This window comes from Microtus pennsylvanicus, chromosome 4, assembly GCF_037038515.1.
Source record: "Microtus pennsylvanicus isolate mMicPen1 chromosome 4, mMicPen1.hap1, whole genome shotgun sequence".
Lineage (NCBI taxonomy): Eukaryota > Metazoa > Chordata > Mammalia > Rodentia > Cricetidae > Microtus > Microtus pennsylvanicus.
Genome location: NC_134582.1, coordinates 130,551,724 through 130,571,779, shown reverse-complemented (window position 1 = coordinate 130,571,779; position 20,056 = coordinate 130,551,724). Strand labels below are relative to the sequence as shown.

Sequence of the window (20,056 nt, the reverse complement as noted above, 5' to 3'; positions counted from 1 at the left end):
AATCCTGGAACCTAACAGTCTGGCCAGCCAGCCAAGCTGAATCATCAAGCTCTGGATTCAGTGAGAGAACCTGCCTCAAAAATCAGGTGGAGAGGGGAAGGAGGTGGAAAATTTTAATTAAAAATAAATAAATTAGCCAGGCGGTGGTGGTGCATGCCTTTAATCCCAGCACTCGGGAGGCAGAGGCAGGCAGATCTCTGGGAGTTCGAGGCCAGCCTGGTCTACAAGAGCTAGTTCCAGGACAGGCACCAAAGCTACAGAGAAACCCTGTCTCGAAAAACCAAAATAAATAAATAAATTTAAAAAAATTAGAAAAAAATAATAAAATAAAAAATAAGGTGGAGACACCCACCACCCACCTCTGACCTACACACACATGAATACATGCTCATACCCACACCAACACCCACAAAAACTTTGCTATGAATCTAGAAGATAGATTATTAACATTTTTTGCCAAATTGCTAAACTTTGTATGCATCACTTTCAAGGCTACATATGTATTTTGTATATCTAAGAACCAAGAGTAGATTCTAGGTGTTCTAAACCACCTAATGTAGACCCTTCTAAACGTTACCAGTGTCTTTTTTACAGCTACAGACATAGAAATGCTCCCACCATTCTAAAGTGGTTGACATTAGACTGCTGCTAATAATGTGCTTGAATAATTAGAGCAATCTGTATTTCAGATTCTTCAGGATTATAGAAGCCAACTACTTATTTTGATGTCAAGCAAACTTATAGGATCAAAAGTATATTTATGAATAGTTTCTCATTTGTAAATGCTATCAAAATTTTAATCTTAGTGCTGCTTTATTATACCACTTTAACTACTTGATAGGGTTTCAGGATTAAATCACAAATTAAGAAATAACAATAATAAAAACTGCTCAGGACATAATGAGAATGATTTACCAAGCAGCAAACCCATATGCATGAACTTTTAAGGAAGTCTATAGTATTTTGGTTTGTTTGTTTGTTTTCACTTTTTGATTTTTCAAGACAGGGTTTCTCTGTTTATCTCTGGCTATCCTGGGACTCAGTCTGTAGATCAGGCTGGCCTGGAACTCACAGAGATTTGCCTACCTCTGCTTCCCTGAGTGCTGGAATTAAAGGCGTGCTCCACAACCGCCCAGCTGGAAGTCTGGTTTTTTCTGCTGATCATGTTGTGGATCTGGGCTCTGCTCTCAGGCACATGCTATACTGGGACTCTACAATAGCAATACAATTGAAAGAATGGAGCTAGACTTCTGAAAGGGTCCGAACAGGGACAACAGGGAATTTTTTGTTAGTCTTGCTGAAATGCAAAATGTGAAGTAGACATCAGTGATAGCCAATAAGCACAGGGACTTTTTCAGATTATTCTTCCTGTTTGCTGGCAGCCAAAATCTGGTTCATGATTAGAGATTCTGAGCTTGGAGCTGTGACTTTTAACTAAACAAAATAATTTTTTCTTTTTTAAAAAAAAAAAACAAGCTTATAAACTTGAATGTCTTTGAAGGTGCTCTCAGTTACTTGTCTTTTTTTTTTTTCTGGTGTTTTGAGACCGAGTTTCTCTGTGTAACAGCCCTGGCTGTCCTAGAACTCCTCTCTAGATCAGGCTGGCCTCAAACCCACAGAGATCCTCCTGCTTCTGCTTCCTGAGTGCTGGAATTAAAGGTGTGCACCACCACCGCCCTGCCAATTACTTTATTCCTTAGACCTCACAGTATTTGTAGCTGGACAAGCTGTAGTTATACTAGTCCTTCACATTAAAATGTGAGCATTTTCAGTTATCACAAGTGACCCAGAGCATTTTAGTCCAGGGCAGTCTGCCTTGAAAAGTGTGAAGTACTGCTCAGGATGATTACAATGCAAAAGGTCTTTATATAGCCTCTTTCCTGCCTAGTAGACTATTAAAATAGGTATCCAGAGTGAGCAGCTGCTCACTTTATCTGTAGTTTGTTGCATGAGTAGGACTTTTAGACAGGTTTCTTAGAAAACTGTCTAATTGTGAAAAAGACATTAACTGTCCTACAGGCATTTTGTTTGTATCATTAATTTTGGCATTGCTAGAGTTTGGGTCACTTTCTATACCCTTTTGTATATATACACTACCATTTTAGTTATTGACATTTAATTTCTTTAAATTTTGTTTAATTATCATCAATTATTTCAATATTTCTTGTTAAGATTTGTGTCCCAGGTTTAGGTCCATTCTAGAGAAGTGTCTGAGCTGCTGAGAAGAAATGTGTATTCTTTGGTGTTTGGTGGATATCTGTGGTGTCTGTTAAGACCATTTGATGTATGATGTCGTTTAATTCTAATGTTTCTTTGTTTATTTTTTTTGTCCAGATGGCCTGTCTCTTGGAGAAAGTGGGGTATTGAAACCACATACTATTAGTGGATTAACGATAGCCTCTGTCTTTAATTCTAGAGGTGTGCTTTGTGAAATTGGCTGCCCCAGTGTTTGGTGCATTTATGTTAAGGATAGTAATTGTGATGTCCTCTTGGTTGATTGTTCTCTTTGTTATAATCAAGTATCTTTTTTTGTTCTGTCTGTCTGATTAGTGTTAGTGTGAAGCCTGTTGTCAGATTAGGATAGCAACGTCTCTTGCCTGGTCCCACTGATTGGGTACTTTTTTCCATCCTGTCACTCTAAGTGGTCCCTGTCTTAACATCAAGTTTTCTTGTAGACAACAGGTAGATGGATTTTTGTCTCTTGATCCAGTTAACCATAGTGTGTCTTTAGATTGGAGCTTTGAGGCTGTTAATATTTTAAGTTATTAATGAGACTTAATATTTAAGGTTATTAATGAAAAGTGTGTATGGAACACAGATATTGTGTTGTTGTGGTTTGTGTTTTTGTTGTTGGTTGTGCTCTCTTGGGTTTTTTTTTTTAGTAATTATTAGTTAATTTTCTTTTTACAGTATCTTGACTATGCTTATTCCTCTCTTCAGTCCAATGTATATCTTGTATTTTTTAGGCTTGGTCTGATGGATATAAAATTTTTAGACTTTGGTATCATAAAGTATTTGGTATTTTTATTTCTCCTTCAACTCTGACAGACAGCTTTGCTGAGTATGGTAGTTTAGGTTGGCAGTTCTGGTCCATTAGATCTTGGATTGCATTTCTCTAGGCTCCTCTGGCTTTCCAAGTTTCTTCTAAGGAATCAACTGTTCTAATAGGTTTTCCTTTTTATGTGATTGGCAATTTTTCTCTAGTGACTTTTAATGCTCGTCTTGTCTATTTGGTGTTTTATGTGCTTCTCGTATCTGTATGGGTTTGTCTTTCCTTAGTTTGGAGACATTTTCTTCTATAATCTTTTTGAAGATCCTTCCTGTGCAATTGACCTGACCTGGGATTTATCACTCTGTTCTGTTCCTTTGATTTAAAGGTTTAGTCCTTTGGTGGAATCCCACATTGTTTGTATGTTAGGTATGTGCGTGTTCTTTAATATTTCATTATCTTTGCTTGTTTTGGTCTGGTTTCTCTACTTTATCTTTGGGTCCTGGTATTCTGTATTCTGCTAGATTTGTTCTACTTCTAAGGCTCTCCCTTGTTCTAGTTAGGTTATTGAACTTTGCAGATCCATCCTCACTTCAGCTTTTCTTTTTAATGTTTTTATCTCTTTATTGTATTCAATTCTCAAATCCTATATTGTCTCCATTATTTCCATCAACCTTATATATTTGGGTTGGGGGGATTAGTCAGGTGTTCGTTGTTTTAAGTTCGTTATCTCTTAAGTTCATTGAGCTGGGTTTGTTTTTTTGTTGCTGTTGTTTTGGTTTTGGTTTTGTGGGGAAGGGATGTTTGTTTTTGTTTTTATCTTCTTAAAATTCCTTGGAATCTTTAACGAAGTTTATGATTCTTCTTTGAAATCCTATGTTCTGAAGTTCGTGTAGTTATTTCTCTTTGGAGAACATCTCTACAGGACTGCTGGATTTGGGGGACTAAGTCCTGTCTTCATCTTTCATAATTGTATTTTTGCAATGAGATCTTCGTATGTGGACTTCTTTTGTTAGTTTTGAGTCCGATATGGAAACAGTATGTTAGGACATAACACAGGATGTATAAGCCAGATTGGTCCTGAAGGTTGGATTTGTCTTAGGTAGAATGAAGTCAGGTGCCCTGGGAACTGGACTGGCACACACAGTATGTAAGTTCTGGTCTAAGTCTTGAGTTGGGAGGCAGATTTGGGTTAGGAGAGATGCATGGAGCACCAAGGTGCACGGAGCAGACCACAAGGTGCACTCACCTGGCTAGACCCTGCTTCAAGATGAACAGGTTAGATGTGAGCTGAAAGGAGCCTGCAGCTGATGGAAGGTGGTATGCTCCTACATGGAGCCTCAAGTTTGGGGTCAGCACATCAGTGGTGGTCAGATGAGTCCTGGGCATTGAAACTGGGTTCTGGGCTAGACCTGTGGGTTGGGGAGATTGAGGCAGACTAATCTTGCTAGAGCCTGCCCTAAGATGTGGAGGACCCTGGCAGGGCAAAAAGTTTTCTATACTGTTTGTTTAACTAAACCATAAAATGTTTTTTGTGAAATTGCCATTGTCAGCACTTAGCTCTTCTGTGCATACAAGCTTTAGCTCTTTTGTGTGGGTGTCCTTGTTGCTGTATGTGTGAATTTTTTTATATTTAATTCTGTAGTTATTGTTAGTGTCAAGCTTGTTTTAAGATTTTTTTTCTTGCTTTTACACCATCAGTTATCTAAACAGGACCGAATCGCTGCACTTCAATAAAATGAGACTGGAACAAGCAGAATTTGTTGTAGAGAATTCTTTACACTACATTTCTTCATGATAATTAGAAGACTTATGCAATTGCTGAATTACGTTGTTGTTTTTTTTTTACCTTCTGATGATTTTATATATACATACTGAGGGGTTTTTTTTTTTTTTTTGAGCTCTACATATTTTTTCTGCTCCCATTCCCTGCCTCTCCAATCCCCTTCAATCATCTCGCAAGGTCCCCATGCTCCCAATTTACTCAGGAGATGTTGTCTTTTTTTACTTCTCATGTGGATTAGATCTGTGTATGTCTCTCTTAGAGTCTTCATTGTTGTCTAAGTTCTCTGGGATTGTGATTTGTAGGCTGGTTTTCTTTGCTTTATGTTTTAAAAACCACTTATGAGTGAGTACATGTGATAATTGTCTTTCTGTTTCTGGGTTACCTCACTGAAACTGATGTTTTCTAGATCCATCCATTTGCCTGCAAATTTCAAGATGTCATTATCTTCTTCTGCTGTGTAGTACTCCATTGTATAAATATGCCACATTTTTCTTATCCATTCTTCAGTCGAGGGGCATTTAGGTTGTTTCCAGGTTCTGGCTATGACAAACAATGCTGCTATGAACATAGTTGAGCACATGTCCTTGTGGCACGATTAAGCATCCTTTGGATATATACCCAAAAGTGGTATTGCTGGGTCTTGAGGAAGGTTGTTTCCTATTTTTCTGAGAAATTGCCACACTGACATACAAAGGGGTTGTACCAGATTGCATTCTCACCATCAGTGCAAAAGTGTTCCCTTTTCCCCACAACCTCTCCAGCATAAGTTGTCATCAGTGTTTTTGATCTTGGATATTCTTACAGGTGTAAAATGGAATCTCAGAGTTGTTTTGATTTGCATTTCTCTAATGACTAAGGATGTTGAACATTTCCTTATGTGTCTTTCAGCCATTTTAGATTCCTCTGTTGAGAGTTCTCTGTTTAGGTCTGTACTCCATTTTTTATTGGAATATTTGTTTTTTTGATGACCAATTTCTTGAGTTCTTTGTATATTTTGGAGATCAGCCCTCTGTCTGATGTGGGGTTAGTAAAGATCTTTTCCCATTCTGTAGGCTGTCGTTTTGTCTTGTTGACCGTGTCCTTTGTTTTACAGAAGCTTTTCAGTTTCAGGAGGTCCCATTTATTAATTGTTTCTCTCAGTGTCTGTGCTACTACTATGGTTATATTTAGGAAGTGGTTTCCTGTGCCAGTGCATTCAAGTGTACTTCCTACTTTCTCTTCTATGAGGTCAGTGTGGCTGACTTTATGTTGAGGTCTTTGATCCATTTGGACTTGAGTTTTGTGCATTGTGATAGATATGGATCTATTTTCATTCTTCTACGCGTTGATATCCAGTTTTGCCAGCATCATTTGTTGAATATGCTTTTTGTTTCACATTTATAATCTTTGCTTCTTTGTCAAAAATCAGGTGTTCAAAAGTGTGTGGATTAATATCCGGGTTTTTGATTCAGTTCCATTGGTCCTCCTATCTGTTTTTATGCCAATACCAGGTTGTTTTTAGTACTGTAGCTCTATAGTAGAGATTGAAATCAGGGATTGTGATGCCTATAGAAATTCTTTTGTTGTACAAGATTATTTTTGCTATTCTGTGTTTTTTGCTTTTCCATACGAAGTTGAGTACTGTTCTTTTGAGGTCTGTGAAGAATTTTGCTGGGATTTGGATGGGCCTTGCATTGAATGCTTTTGGTAAGATAGATTGCTATTTTTACTATGTTAATTCTACCTGCCCAAGAGCATGGGAGATCTATAGATGTCTGTTAAGCCCATTTGAGTCATAACATCTGTTAGTTCTCTTATTTCTCTGCTAATTTTTTGCTTGACTGACCTTCCAATGGTGAGAGTGGAGTGTTAAAGTCTACCACTATTAGTGTGTGTGGTTTAATATATGATTTAAGCTTTAGAAGTGTTTCTTTTACATATGAGGGTGTCCTTTTATTTGGAGCATAGATGTTCAGTATTGAGATTTCCTCTTGATGGATTTTTCCTGTGACTATTATGAAATGTCCTTCTTTGTCTCTTTTGACTGATTTTGTTTGAAGTCTATTTTGTTAGATATTAGGATAACTACATCAGCTTGTTTCTTAGGTCCATCTGATTGGAAATTTTTTTTCCCAAATCCTTTACTCTGAGGCGATATCTGTCTTTGAGGTTGAGGTGTGTTTCTTGAATGCAGAAGAAGAATGGATTCTGTTTTCATATCCAACCTGTTAGCCTGTGTCTTTTTATAGGTGAGTTGAGTACGTTTATATTAAGGGATATTAATGACCAGTGATTTGCTATCTCCTGTTAATTTAGTTTTTGTTGTTAGAGATTTTAATATGTGTGCTTTTTTTCCCTTTTTGGGGGGGGGGGGATTTGCTGCTATGAGATCATCAATTGTCTTTGTTTTTGTTGATGTAGTCAATTTCCTTGGGTTGGATATTTCCTTCTAATACTTTGTATAGGCCTGGGTTTGTGGCTAGGTATTGGTTAAATCTGGTTTTGTCATGGAATATCTTGTTTTGCCCTTCTGTGGTGATTGTAAGTTTTGCTAGATATAGTTACGTTGTCATTTTAAGTGGAGTTTTTATCCATTTGCAGGTTTGTGAAACTTCTAAAAAAGAAAATAATTTAACTTCAAGGTTTAGCTGTAGTTCTTTTTTATTTTTTTATTTTTTATTGCTTTATAAATAATACCATTCAAAATTTCTACTTCCTCCCCTTCTCCCATTCCCGCCCTGCTCCCCCACTCATGGTCCACCCTCCTCCTCCAGTCCTAAGAGACGGCAGGGTACCCTGCCCTGTGGGAAGTCCAAGGCCCTCCCCACTCCATCCAGGCTTAGGAAGGTGAGCATCCAAATAGACTAGGATCCCAAAAAGCCAGTACATGCAGTAGAGACAAATCCCAGTGCCATTCTCATTGGCTTCTCAGTCTGCCCCAATTGTCAGCCACATTCAGAGTCCAGTTTGATCACATGCTCATTCAGTCCCAGTTCAGCAGCATTTGGTGAGCTCCTATAAGATCAGGCACACTGTCTCAGTGGGTGGACCAACCCTTCATGGTCCTGACTTCCTTGCTCATATTCTCCCTCCTTCTGCTCTGCAACTAGACTTTGGGAGCTCAGTCCAGTGCTCTGATGTGGTTCTCTGTCTCTATCTCCATTGGTCACTGGACAAAGGTTCGATAGTGATATTCAAGATAGTCATCGGTCTGACTAAGGGACAAGGCCACTTCAGGCACCCTCTCCTCCACTGCCCAGTGACCTAGTTGGGGACATCCCGTAGACACCTGGGAACCCCTCTAGAGTCAGGCCTCTTGCCAACCCCAAATTGGCTCTCTTAATTAAGATATCTTCTTCCCTGCTCCCATCTCCGTCCTCCCTCCATCTCAACCATCCCATTAACTGTAGTTCGTAAGTAGATTTTTTAAAAATTTTCCTTGAAGATAAATCTTTGTGTCCCTAAGAAAATTCATCTGTGCAGGTACCTAGTAGTAGTAAGCTCTATAGCAAAATCATACATAGTTTATCCACCCCTTGGGCTCCTTATGTGATCTTCCCTTCCCCATAATCTGATCAGAAATGTTCATATTCCACCTTCTCTTTAATATTTTTCCAGATAATGGATTCATAGCCGACTCCCTTCTGGAAGATGTGATGAAAGCCTTGGATCTTGTTTCAGACCCTGAGTAGTGAGTGGGATTGGAAGTGATCCCGGGCAGGGATGGGGTAGGGTGGTGGTGCTAAGCCTGTATAACAAGACAATAAATATTTGGGGAAAAAGCCTAGCCCGATCTGAGAACAGATGACCATGTCTGTCATGTGTTGCTTCTTCACTCTCCATTGACTGTCTCACTTCTCAAAATCAGTCTTTCACTATTGATTTGAAACTTTCTCTCTACAAAGACTTCCATTTTTGAGGTCTTATATATGCAATTTCATTGACAATAATGACCTTGCCTTTGTTTTAGATCACAATTTAATGGCCTTCCCTAGACCCACTGAAACTCAGAGGTTTTGCATAGAGCATTCAGATGACAACCAGGCCTGGAAAGGCTGTAATAGTCAGGCTCCAGCATCTTCTAGAGCTGAGGAATATATCACTGAACCTAGCTAGAGATGTCACAGAGATGTAACCTTCATAGAACGTTTAAAAACACACACACACAAAACAAAACTGTTTTACCCCTGAACACATGGCTCAGATTCCATTTCTAATAAAACACAACAAACAAAAACTCTGGAACTGACCTAGTCTAAACACAGGCAGAGGAAAGAGACAGACAGATAGACAGACGTCCACCAAACTCTGAGAAAGGTCTCCTGACAGAGACCTTCTCAGGAAGGGAGTCTTTTGTAGCCCTGTGCCTGGCCCCTGCTCTAGCTGTCCATCCCTAGAGAGCTTGAGCACAATGACTCCACCCACCTTGAGCCCTGGGGAAGCATCTTGGGGAAGCTGATCAGCCCAAATACCCTGTAATTCCCAAACATGCTGCTTTGCAGTTAGTAGGCTAACTTTAACTTGTCATTTGAGATAGCATTGGGGGAAGAAAACTGACAGCTTTGAAACCCTTTAAACTGCATTCCCCTTCTCTTTGCCTCTTGAGCTTCATACATCACTCTCCACCAGCCTCTATTACACCTAAGTGGCAAACGCTGTACAGAACTTGTTTACTTGCGATTGCTGCTAGACCAGCAAGGGCCATGCCATGTGCTGCGATTCCCTGGACTAAAGCTCTTATGTCTGTGGCCTTCAAGTTAGATTGTCCAAGAGTGTTAAGCATCTATCTTATTTAGTTCTTAAAAGTAACATTTTGAAGATTTTCTTTTATTATTATCTGATCTCCCAATGCCTCTTGACTTGTTTCTTTCTAACTCCTAGAGCCAAAAATAGATTTTGAAAAGTAAATGCTCCATTTGATTGTTGAATTCATGCATACCTAGAACGCAGAGAGAATCTGCATTTGGGAGGTTACAGCCTGATTTTATAAGCCTTGGTTTTTAAATTACTTTACCTAATAAGGAACAATATTCTAAAGTCATCGTCATAATTTAAATTTTAAATAGTAACAGATTACTCTGATTTAAAAATAGCCAAGTTTTGGCAAATTAGATGTCATTCCTATGTATTTGTCACTAAAGTTCTAAAAAGAACAGCTCTTAGGATTTTGGCTTCCAAATGTGTTATAGTACCAGCAATTGAGTCATGAGAGAATGGACTATTTTGTGGGTTTGTCTTCTTTGGTATTCACCGTTTTTCTTTGTGTCTCCCTATAGTATAAATCTCATAAAGAACAAATTAGATCCAGAAGGATTAGGAATCATTTTGTTGGGTCCATTTCTTCAAGAATTTTTTCCTGATCAGGTAACAGCCAAGAGAATCTATTGTACTCATTTGCTCTGTTGAGATAATTGTCTGTGAACTAGACTATTTTTTTCCTTTTCCTAAAATGCACATGTAAGACTGAGAAAACACCATTACATAAAATCTTCCCATGCAAAGGTCAGAAGGACATGTATGAGCCCATGTAGCAGTGTAGTTCTTAGAAAACATGCATGTGTCAGTACAGTGATACAGTGCCCAGAGGGTGTGTGTGTGTGTTGCTGTGCAGTGGGTCTGTCTGTGTCCTGGTTCAGCAATATAGTCCTCAGAGTATGCCTGTCTTACAGTGACATGTGTGTTGGCATAGCCGTGCAGTCCTTGATTTGGCATCTCTGTGTTGGTACAGTGATGCAGTTCTCTAAGGGTGCCAGTGGACCAGTACACTGTGCAGTACTCTGAATTCTGATGGGTGGCACAGGACGGTGGAATGCTAAAAAAAAGAAGGATGAATTTAGAAGTACATGAAAGAAAGAGAGACACCTCTCTGTCTCCCATCCCTGAGTTCATTCTTGCAAAACTGTTGGTTAGTATGTGTCCTGGGACAGTGCCACAAGAGGAAAGGGCGGGAGCTCCTAGTAGCGAGCCTGAGTTTCAGAAGAAAGGGGGAACAGGATAGCTTTGTTCTCAGTGAAATGGTGCATGTCTTCTATTGGCTTTGCCTCAGTTAACAAGGCTGCTAGTTCTCACACTCTTGAGTTGTGCCTGCTTCTGCCCTTTTCTTTGTCCTAAGTGAGGCGTGTATCCACTGACCTGAATTATTCAGCTTAACAATCATGGTCGTGTCATCAAATAGCAGCAGTATAAACTCTTCCAATAGAAATGCCAATTTTGTTCAGCTATTGTAGAAAAATGTAGTTGTTTAATTTTGATGTTAATTTGATATCTTGGGCACAGGTCTGACATGAACAGAGTAACTGGCATTACTGGCACTCAATCTTAGTAGTTAATGCACGCTTAGACAGCATAGGTTCCTTTTGGTTATTAAGAATAAAGGTGAGTGGTAAAATTCAGGAAGCAGCCAATGCTATCACAGTATAGGAAATTGAACTTTTTAAACTTTGGCAAATAATTTATAAAAAAAAAAAGAAAAGAAAGAAAGAAAGAAAGAAAGAAAGAAAGAAAGAAAGAAAGAAAGAAAGAAAGAAAACACTCTCAAACTTCTCTTTCTGACATTGGAAAGGCAGGCACTATCAGACTATAGTGTCCAGTATGTTAGTATGCCAACCCTTGGGCTTTTCTGAAAGTGCCTTTAGGTGTGTTGGTGGATGGTTAATTATAGCATCATAAGGTTTTGAAGCAGTATTTGAGGCTCGTTATATTTCAAGAAGGTGCTGCCAGGACATTACTAAAAACACTGCTTGTTAGTTTTCAGCGTGGAATACTCCTGCGAGGGTGGGGACTGAAAACTGCAGTAGAAGACAGTTCTCAGCTCTTTTGGCTGCTTGTGTGTTAATTACAAGATGATGCTTAATATTAACTTGTTAGCTCGAGGAATTAATATTGTTTTCATATTTCTGATTCTCTGAGGGTTTCATACGGTGTGTTTTGGTCATACTCACCCTAGCTCCTCTCCTGAGCTCCTCCCAGATCACCCAGTTGTGTGTCCTCGCTGTGTTATTTTATTTAATAACATTGACTGCAGTGAGAGTTCCTGTCTTTGTGGAGGAAGAATGTTCCAGTTCCCTTCTATCCTACAGGAAACACCTTTCTCTCTAATTGGTGCTCTTGAGTCCATCTTACTGTTTGCTTACCTCCCTGTGACTCTGAGCAAGGTTGTCATTCAAGCCTGGTTATTCTCATTGCCTCTGTGGAATTCTATTCTTTTCTAGCATATGTGACCCCGCTGTCATTTTCCGCAGGAGCAGAAGGTTCTCAGGATGTCGTGTGTAAGATGTAGTTAAAAGAAATGTAAACCCTCAAGTCTCTGGGTCTAGTGAATCGGGAGCTCTGGGGACAGAGCACGGCAACGTTGCAGCACCTCTGGGTGACTAATGGAGGTCTAACTTAGAGCAGCTTCCTCACAGGAGACCGTTCCCACCTCTGCCTATCCACACCATGTGGGAACTCACTCCCCTGTGCCCCTTCTGCCTTCTTATCTGACCCAGTGGAAGGACACTGCATTGTTAGGGTATAGACGCTGAGCAGAAGTTAGTTTAGTGAGACCAGTAGGAGCAGCATATCTTCAGTAAGCATATCCTGTATGCCTTGTAATTGAGTGCAGGTATCCCCCCATTCCTAGAAAATGTGAAAAATGTTCTTGGTGTCATTCAGCTGTTACATGACTGACCCAAGAGCTAAACTAGGTCTGTCATCTAGCCCCATAGGCAAAAGTACTTCCTGCTTTGCCCTGCCTTTGTCCTGTGTGCCAATTAGCTATTCTACCTTGAGAATACTAACAGGATTCAAGTGAGGAGAATGACTATTGTTAAGTTAAAATAAATTGTGAATCAAAACCAAATTACTCACCTAAGTAATCGGAGTGACTCATGTGTACCATTCAGGAAATAGTCACCTAAATTCAGGTTATGAGAGCTTAAATTTTACTTGGGAAATACTAAAGCAAATGTAAAACAATGTAGTCTTCCAGAATAACAACCCAATAATATAAAGTCATGTGATATTTATTCTCAAATTAATTCAGACAGCTTTTTCTTAAAACTCCCATAGTAGTAGAGGAAACTTTACAGGAAAGTAAGATTTGGGTCAGGTCTTAGAAAATGAGGAAGGGGCATTTTAGAAAGAAATGTGTCTGACGCAGAACTTAGAACTTAGGGGTCAGACTGAAGGGCAGAGTAAGTCCTCTGCTGCTTTGGAGATCCTTGCTTGCTCTTGTCATAAGTGAAGAAACACTCAAAGCTCATAGGAACTGAAAAAGTGAGCTTGGAGAAGGGAAAGATGCTCTGAGCCTCAAGCCTAGAGCAGAGCCCTGAACCCTTCCCAGAGTCCCCCCACTTTTCCTCCTTTCAGTAAAGCTGCATCCTTGCAGCCCACCTCTTGTCAGAGCTGAAGCAGGAGTTTCCAGCAGTTCACTTCCCACCAAGTAGAAAAGATCCTAGGGAAGGACCCTGGCCAGGAAGACAAGCTGCAGGGATAGAATATTGCCTGCTGAGAATCAGCTAGGAGCCCAGGCACTTTGAGTAGTAATAAAGTCTTATTAGGCATGATATGTTTTGATTTCTGTGAAATTATATTTTTAATTGAAACTTCTGATTCAGTACTGTGGGGCAAACTGAAGCTCTTGGTGCATGTGTGTTTATGGTTTAGTGGAGGCAGTGTTGCTTTGTTCCACAGCAAGAAGCAAGTATTTGTAGTGAGGGATTTTAAGAGGTATTTGTTAAGTACTTGTCCTTTTTAGTGTAACGCGTACATCCACTTAGAGACATAGCAGGTATGGAAGAACTTGTGCCAGTCAGGGCTTCCCTGCTTCCAGAAGCAGCTGTTTCCTTTCTCAGCCTTCCTGGCCGTTAACACCATACAGGTTGTCTTTACCAAGTGATCCCCCAGTAATAATAAAGATTTAAGATATTTGCATTTTTACATTCGTTGCTTATTAGAAATTGCTTATAAAAAGGTATAACTTAAAGTTTTAATAGTCCTTTATTTATAACAGGGCTCCAGTGGTCCAGAATCTTTTACTGTCTACCACTACAATGGATTGAAGCAGTCAAATTATAATGAAAAGGTATGAGAATTCTTCAGCTGGGTTGTGTCTGAGTCTCCTGCAGTTGCTACTTAAGGTGTTCCAGAAGTCTCTCTCTACTGCCACACATGTCGAAATTGTCTGTATTCAATTTGACTAACACATAATCTGCTTTCAAGCTGTACATTGAACTATGGGGCAATAATTTCACTGTGACAAAATAGCTATCTCTACTATATACACAGTTACTCTAAACTGTGGAGGTATTTCCAGATCAGCAGTTCTGGCTAATTCTCAGAAGGCTCCTATTCATCAATTTAAATGCAGAATTTTAATTGAGAATTTTTTCAATTTACCAAAATGGCTTTATTGAACATTTACCTAGTGTATTTAGTCTTTAGTTTAGTATGGCCCTCTGAAGTCCGTATGTGTCTGCTCTGTAGAAGGGCCTAAGCACGGGGAAGCAGCCTGTCCAGAGCCAGGAAATGGCAGAGCTGGGATTGAGACTTGAGTGTAGCCCAGCCCAGTGCCTGTGCTTTCAGGCACTCTGCTTTGCACCTCTCCTTTCTAAGCTGTTGACCAGGGCACACAGATGCCATGTGTCTGAGTATACTAGCCTCATCCAAGGCAAAAGCTTTGTCTGAGCACTTCACCTTTTTGAATGAAATGCCACCTTTGTGTGTTCTTGCCGCAAGTCTTTGTGTTTATTCAAGGAACAGCCACAGTAGGTTTAGCCAATGTTAGGAGGAATGATGCCTCAGTTTGACCTCATGCTGCTTTATAAGTATCTAATTGGAGGGTGGCTATAGAAGTAGATCATAAGTTAGATACATTACCTTATAAAAATGAAACTAAAAGGCTAAAATTTATTTTAATAACAAAATATAAATTAAAACCTTTCATGTCCAAAAATCTTTTCACCAATTTATTGCTATCTGTAACAGAGTACAATTGGTAAGAAACCCTGGATGATTTCATATTGTGTGTTAATGAGTACTTCATCTAGTTGCTGAAGTTTTGCCTAGCTTCATCATCACTAAATATTAATTCACAGCCACAGTCCCTGTAAGGTAGTCAAATATTATCCATATTTTACAGATGAGGCCTCTGAGACAGGGAGATTAAGTGACTCAGCCAGAGTCACACAGCAAGTCATTGACAGAGCAGGGATTGGAACTGAGTTCCTGATTCCCAATCCTGTCCTTGGTCTGCTTGGCCACCCTACCTGTATATAGTAAGTTTACAAATCATGCTTGTGACAAGCGTCTGACATACTAACACAAGATAAGAAATCAAGACGTCCAGAGTATTAACATGACGTACTGTGTAACAGTTGTGGAGCAGCGTGTGCACATCGTCCATATAGAAGTGTGAAGTAGGGCTGACTACTCAGTTAGGTACCACTCCAGATACCAGGAAAAACACAAGAACACTAGTCTGGGCTGCAGCCACCAGGAAAGACATCAGACACCAGTGGAGACCACAGAAGAGATCACATTGTTCTGCTCTGATGCTGTTGGAGAAACAGGTCCTATGTTAAGATATATTCCTTTCAGACAACATTTTAGAAAGTGTCACTTTTGCTTTGAGGTTGAAAAATATGAGTTGTAATTTTAATATGAAGAATGTATTTTACTTTAATGCCTTTGGACTTCCCTAAAGAGTAAAGTTTATAAACCAAATTATGTGCCCTAGTAGTAGAACATCCTATTCCTCCATCAGTTGTGTGTTTAAGGGAACTCTTGTTGAAAGCTGATAAACTTGTTTCTTTTGGCTCCTTGGTCACATACTTATGTTATGTTTTTTATGTTATGTTATGCTTTTATGTTATGAGAGCATAATTGCAATCATGTGTAGCCTCCACTGAATTGGTAAAAATAGTTAATGCATACTCTGGAAGAGAGCAGTCATAGGCACTCCTTTTAATAGCACAGCGATTAGTGTACACATTGAATCCTTGGTAGTGAGTGAGTGTTCTCCTGCTATGGCAAATAACTTTAAGTATTTTCTTTAAAAAAAAAAAGCAGAATAAATGTTTTCTAGTGTCTGCCCCCAAATTAGTTAATGTGATCATTGCCAGGTCTCTGCTCTGTCACCCTTCCATGACTTTTGTGTCTGTCCTCACATGTACTCAAGAGCTGCATTCCAAAACCATTGAGTCCAAAGCCGGCAGATCCCGTTAACATGCTGATCATCTTCAGACCCTTACACTGAGCGTGGAAGGTGAAGTCCTCTCAGAGTGCATAGCTGTGTTCCCCTTGAGAATAGGAGGACTGACTGCCTCAGTAGGCAAGCCAGAGCAAGCACAGTATGCCATGTGGACACTAGGGGAAGAAGCACACCCTGCTGTCCATCATTGGAAGAACGATTTTTTTTCTTCATCTAAAAGTATATGGCTTGTGATTCGCCTATCTTTTTTTTAATCTTGTTCTCGAATTCTAAATTTTACCAGTTAATAATTAAAATTCATGTCACCATCTCATTTATAAATTTATTTTGCAGATGTTATAGTTGAGTATAATTCCTATCAAAACAGTTAGATGTAAATCTCCACATAATGAGGTCTTAGAAACATACTTGACTGTGAACCTATTTGCTATGAATGTTAACTGACCTTGCTGGCTTTCCTCTTAACAGGTAATGTATGTGGAAGGGACCGCCGTGGTTATGGGCTTTGAAGACCCCATGCTACAGACAGATGACACGCCTATTAAACGCTGTCTCCAAACCAAATGGCCATGCATTGAGTTACTGTGGACCACAGAACGCTCTCCTTCACTCAACTGAGTTGTCTGAGTATTTATAAGGAAGATTGTAAAACAGGTGTTGAAAGGGGGATTCATGACTGGCTACATTAAGCTAAACACTGGTATTGTTGATTAACTGTAAATAACAATTAAAACACATTTTCAGTGTTTAAGATATGTTTAAATTATTTGTTCTAAAGCTTTATGTTAAAGGTTATCCTATTTTAATCCTTTCTTTGAAATTTACTAGCGAAATTAGGCTTTAATTAAATGTTATCACTTCCACAGTCAGGTAATTGGTTGTTCCTTACCAGATAATAAACACAATATTGCAGCAGCTTTATAACGAGACTCAGTCACAAACACCTCCTGTGTCTCATTTCATTCAGGTTCATTTTGTTGTGTTCATTTTGCCTCCACACCAAAAATGTAGAAGTTAATTTTTGTTTTTCATTGTCATTCATTTATGGAAAATACGTTTTCCATAAGAAATACTAATAAATAACAAAGTATCAGCCCTGGTCCTTTGGTAACTTATTTAACTCTAGCATGTTTACAAAAGTGGAAAATATTTGGGAGCTTCCCATTTGCTCACAGGTGCATAGGGATGGATTTTTACAATGATGGGGGAGCCTCTGCTTGCTAGATGGTCTTAACACTGTAACTTTCACTTCACTGTATTGCTAAGCACACTTCTCCACCTTTGTTCCTGCAAGCCAGCTTTCCTATATATATTTATAAGCTTGGTTAATGCATGAGAACATCTGTTGTTACATTAGCATATGGCATTATTTATTATGGTTTCGGTAAATATTATAAATAAAGACTTTTTCTTTAACTACATCCTTGCACTTTTACATTAGTGGCTTATGGTCAACAAGTGCTTGTAAACATTTCTGCCTTAAAACCTGCAAACAAAATGTTCCTCATGGAGTCAGAAAGGAATGTGAATATAAGCACAAGGCTGGCTTACCTGAGAGCCCTGTGCGCTCTACAGGGAAAGGCATCCTGGCTGTCAAAGGTCAGGCCATACTGCAAGCATTACAGCTCTACAGGGAAAGGTATGCTGGCTGTCAGAAGTCAGGCTATACCTGCAAGTGGTACAGCTCTGAAAAGGAACGGCATCCTGACTGTAGGATGTCAGCCTACACCTACAGCCGTGAAGGGAAGGTAGGCTGAACCCAAAACTGTTCTGGTGGGGGATGGTCTCTCAGGATGTGAATCCTGCTCCTCTCTTAGACAGCCCTTACAACTCAGCTCTGCTCCACTCTGCAAAGAGTTTCCCAGCAGAGATGACTGTTTCTTCTCACCTCCAGCCCAAATTGTTACCTCTCTGCTTTCTAAAGGGGGAAACCCCTACAAAAATGTAGCAACCTGCTCCAGCTCCAGTGAAAAGTTGTTACTTCTGTTCCCCTCCCCTAAGGGAGTTTCCCTGCAGGAGTAGTTGCACTTTGCTTCTCCAGTCCTCCCCACTAAGGAGTCCCCCGCAGAGATTCTGCTCTACTCGAGTGAAAGAAGGTCTTCACCCAAAACTCCTTCAAGGGATTTATAGGGAGGGAAGAATCCAGGAGAGCGGCTGCCTCTGCCAGGATGAAAAATGGCAACTGCCAAATGAATAGGCACATGGCTTCTTAAGGGCAGTGTTTTCCAGTCAGAAGAATTTCAGTGTGGGAATTCCTTAGATTTCAATCTCCTCAGCTTGGACAAACTCAGAGATTGGCTAGATTTTGTGCACAGGGATTGGTTGGTTTCGTACTCAGTTGGTCAGGGGCAGAATATGTTTCTTTGGCTCTGGTTTCAGGGCCAAGGTGTGTTCTTTCCCTGGGCCTTGGTAACCTTTTGGCTCTAGTTTCAGTGCCTGGATTTTTTGTTGTTGTTGTTGTTGTTGTTATTGTTGAGGTCGTTCCCCACCTCAACCCCCCTTGGCTCTGGTTCCAGAGCCAAAGTGTGTTTCTTTGACTCTGGTTTCAGACTCAGAGTGTGTTTCTTTCACTGGCTCTGGTTTCAGGGTCAGGGTGGATTTCTTTGGCTGGCCCTTTTCCCCTGTAATATGTCCATTTCTCAAAGCTAAGGCTATAAAATAATAATAATAATAAGATATAAGGATAAATTTTAATGACCTTGGTTTGACAAAAAATGAAAAGGTAATATTCATCAAAATTTAAAACATGTCCAAGACACTACCATCAAGGTAGTGGAAGAATGATCAATAGAATGAGAGAGAGTATTTATAAATCATAAGTCAAAAGAAAATTTTTATAGCATGCATGTAGAATTCACAACTCCGGTGTTTTCAAATGAATTGAAGAGCTATTCCTTCCAAAGTTGATGTTCAAACAGCCAGTAAACATGTAAGATTCTCAGCCCAGGTAGGTATTAAAAAAGTGCATATCAAAACCAAGATACACTCACCACTCTATAAGCAAGCTAAATCAAAAACCCAGATAACAGCAACACTTGACAAAATCACAGAGGCAGGAACCCTCATGTGTCCCCTGGGGATATAAATGATGAAGCTATCTTAGAGAACAACTTTTATCATTCCTCAAAATTCCAAATACAGAGACAGCATGTGACCCATAAATCTCCGAGGCATGTTCCCAAACACAATGATGAAATGTGCATACAGAGGCTTTATAAGAATCTACACGCCAGCACAACCATGAGAGCAAAAGGAGTCGGCCTCAGTGCCCAGCTGATGACGGGTAAGCAAATGTAGCCTACGCACACAGTGGAATTCTATTTGTAAATGTAAGTGAATGGTGGTACATGCTAACACACAGGTGAATCTTGAAGACATTGTGCTGCGTGAAGCCGTCAGAAGGGACATTTATAACTCCATTTATTTGCAATGTCTAGAACAAGTGAGCAACACATAGAAAGGGGATTAGCAGGCACTAGGTGCTGGCTTGGAGATGAACAGGGTAGCCAGATTGGGTCTAGGGTTTATTTGGAGGGTAATAAAATGTCCTAAAATTAGATTGTCGTTAGTCATATAACCAATGAACCGTGAGGCTAAAAAGAAAAGGGAATGAAATCAGATAGATATGCAAGAGGGCAAATCCAATGGTTTTCTTTTAAAAACAAAATAGAGTTATAAAAGCTAAGAATGATTTTTTAAAATGAGAAAAAATAAAAGAATAAATACTATGCATGTTAAAATTATTAAAGGGAGGTTGCAAGTTATCTTCTGTAAAGACAGTTTTTAATTTAGGTTAAATGCCTGTTTGAAAAATGCAATATAACAGAATTGACGCAAAAAAAAATTCTCTGTTGGCTAAAGAAGGTTAGTCAGTAATCAAATACATTCCAAACAAGGACACACCTGGAGGCTCCTGCCTTGCATGAGTTCCTGCCCTCACTGCTTTTGATGATGGACTTTTATATAGAACTGTGAAGAAAATAAACCCTTCCCTATTCAAGTTGCTTCTGGTCATGGTTTTTTGTTTTTTTTTTTTTTTTTTATCACAGCAATAGTAACCCTAGGACACAGTCTAAGACATGTGGACTGCACAATTTAGCTCCGTGAATGC

The 20,056-nt window shown here is 39.5% G+C and overlaps 1 protein-coding gene across 5 annotated transcripts in view; it reads left to right on the top strand.

The window, feature by feature from the left end:
• Mindy3 (MINDY lysine 48 deubiquitinase 3) overlaps window positions 1-17,366 on the top strand; it is an 82,805-nt gene extending 65,439 nt beyond the window's left edge. For all 5 annotated transcript variants that reach the window (XM_075970507.1, XM_075970505.1, XM_075970504.1 and 2 more), the window contains 4 exons: window positions 8,373-8,445; window positions 10,031-10,118; window positions 13,747-13,818; window positions 16,414-17,366. In XM_075970507.1, coding sequence (XP_075826622.1) covers window positions 8,373-8,445; window positions 10,031-10,118; window positions 13,747-13,818; window positions 16,414-16,563 — 383 coding nt within the window. In that variant the 3' untranslated portion in view covers window positions 16,564-17,366. The remainder of the gene's footprint in view (window positions 1-8,372; window positions 8,446-10,030; window positions 10,119-13,746; window positions 13,819-16,413) is intronic.
• Window positions 17,367-20,056: the final 2,690 nt, after the last annotated feature.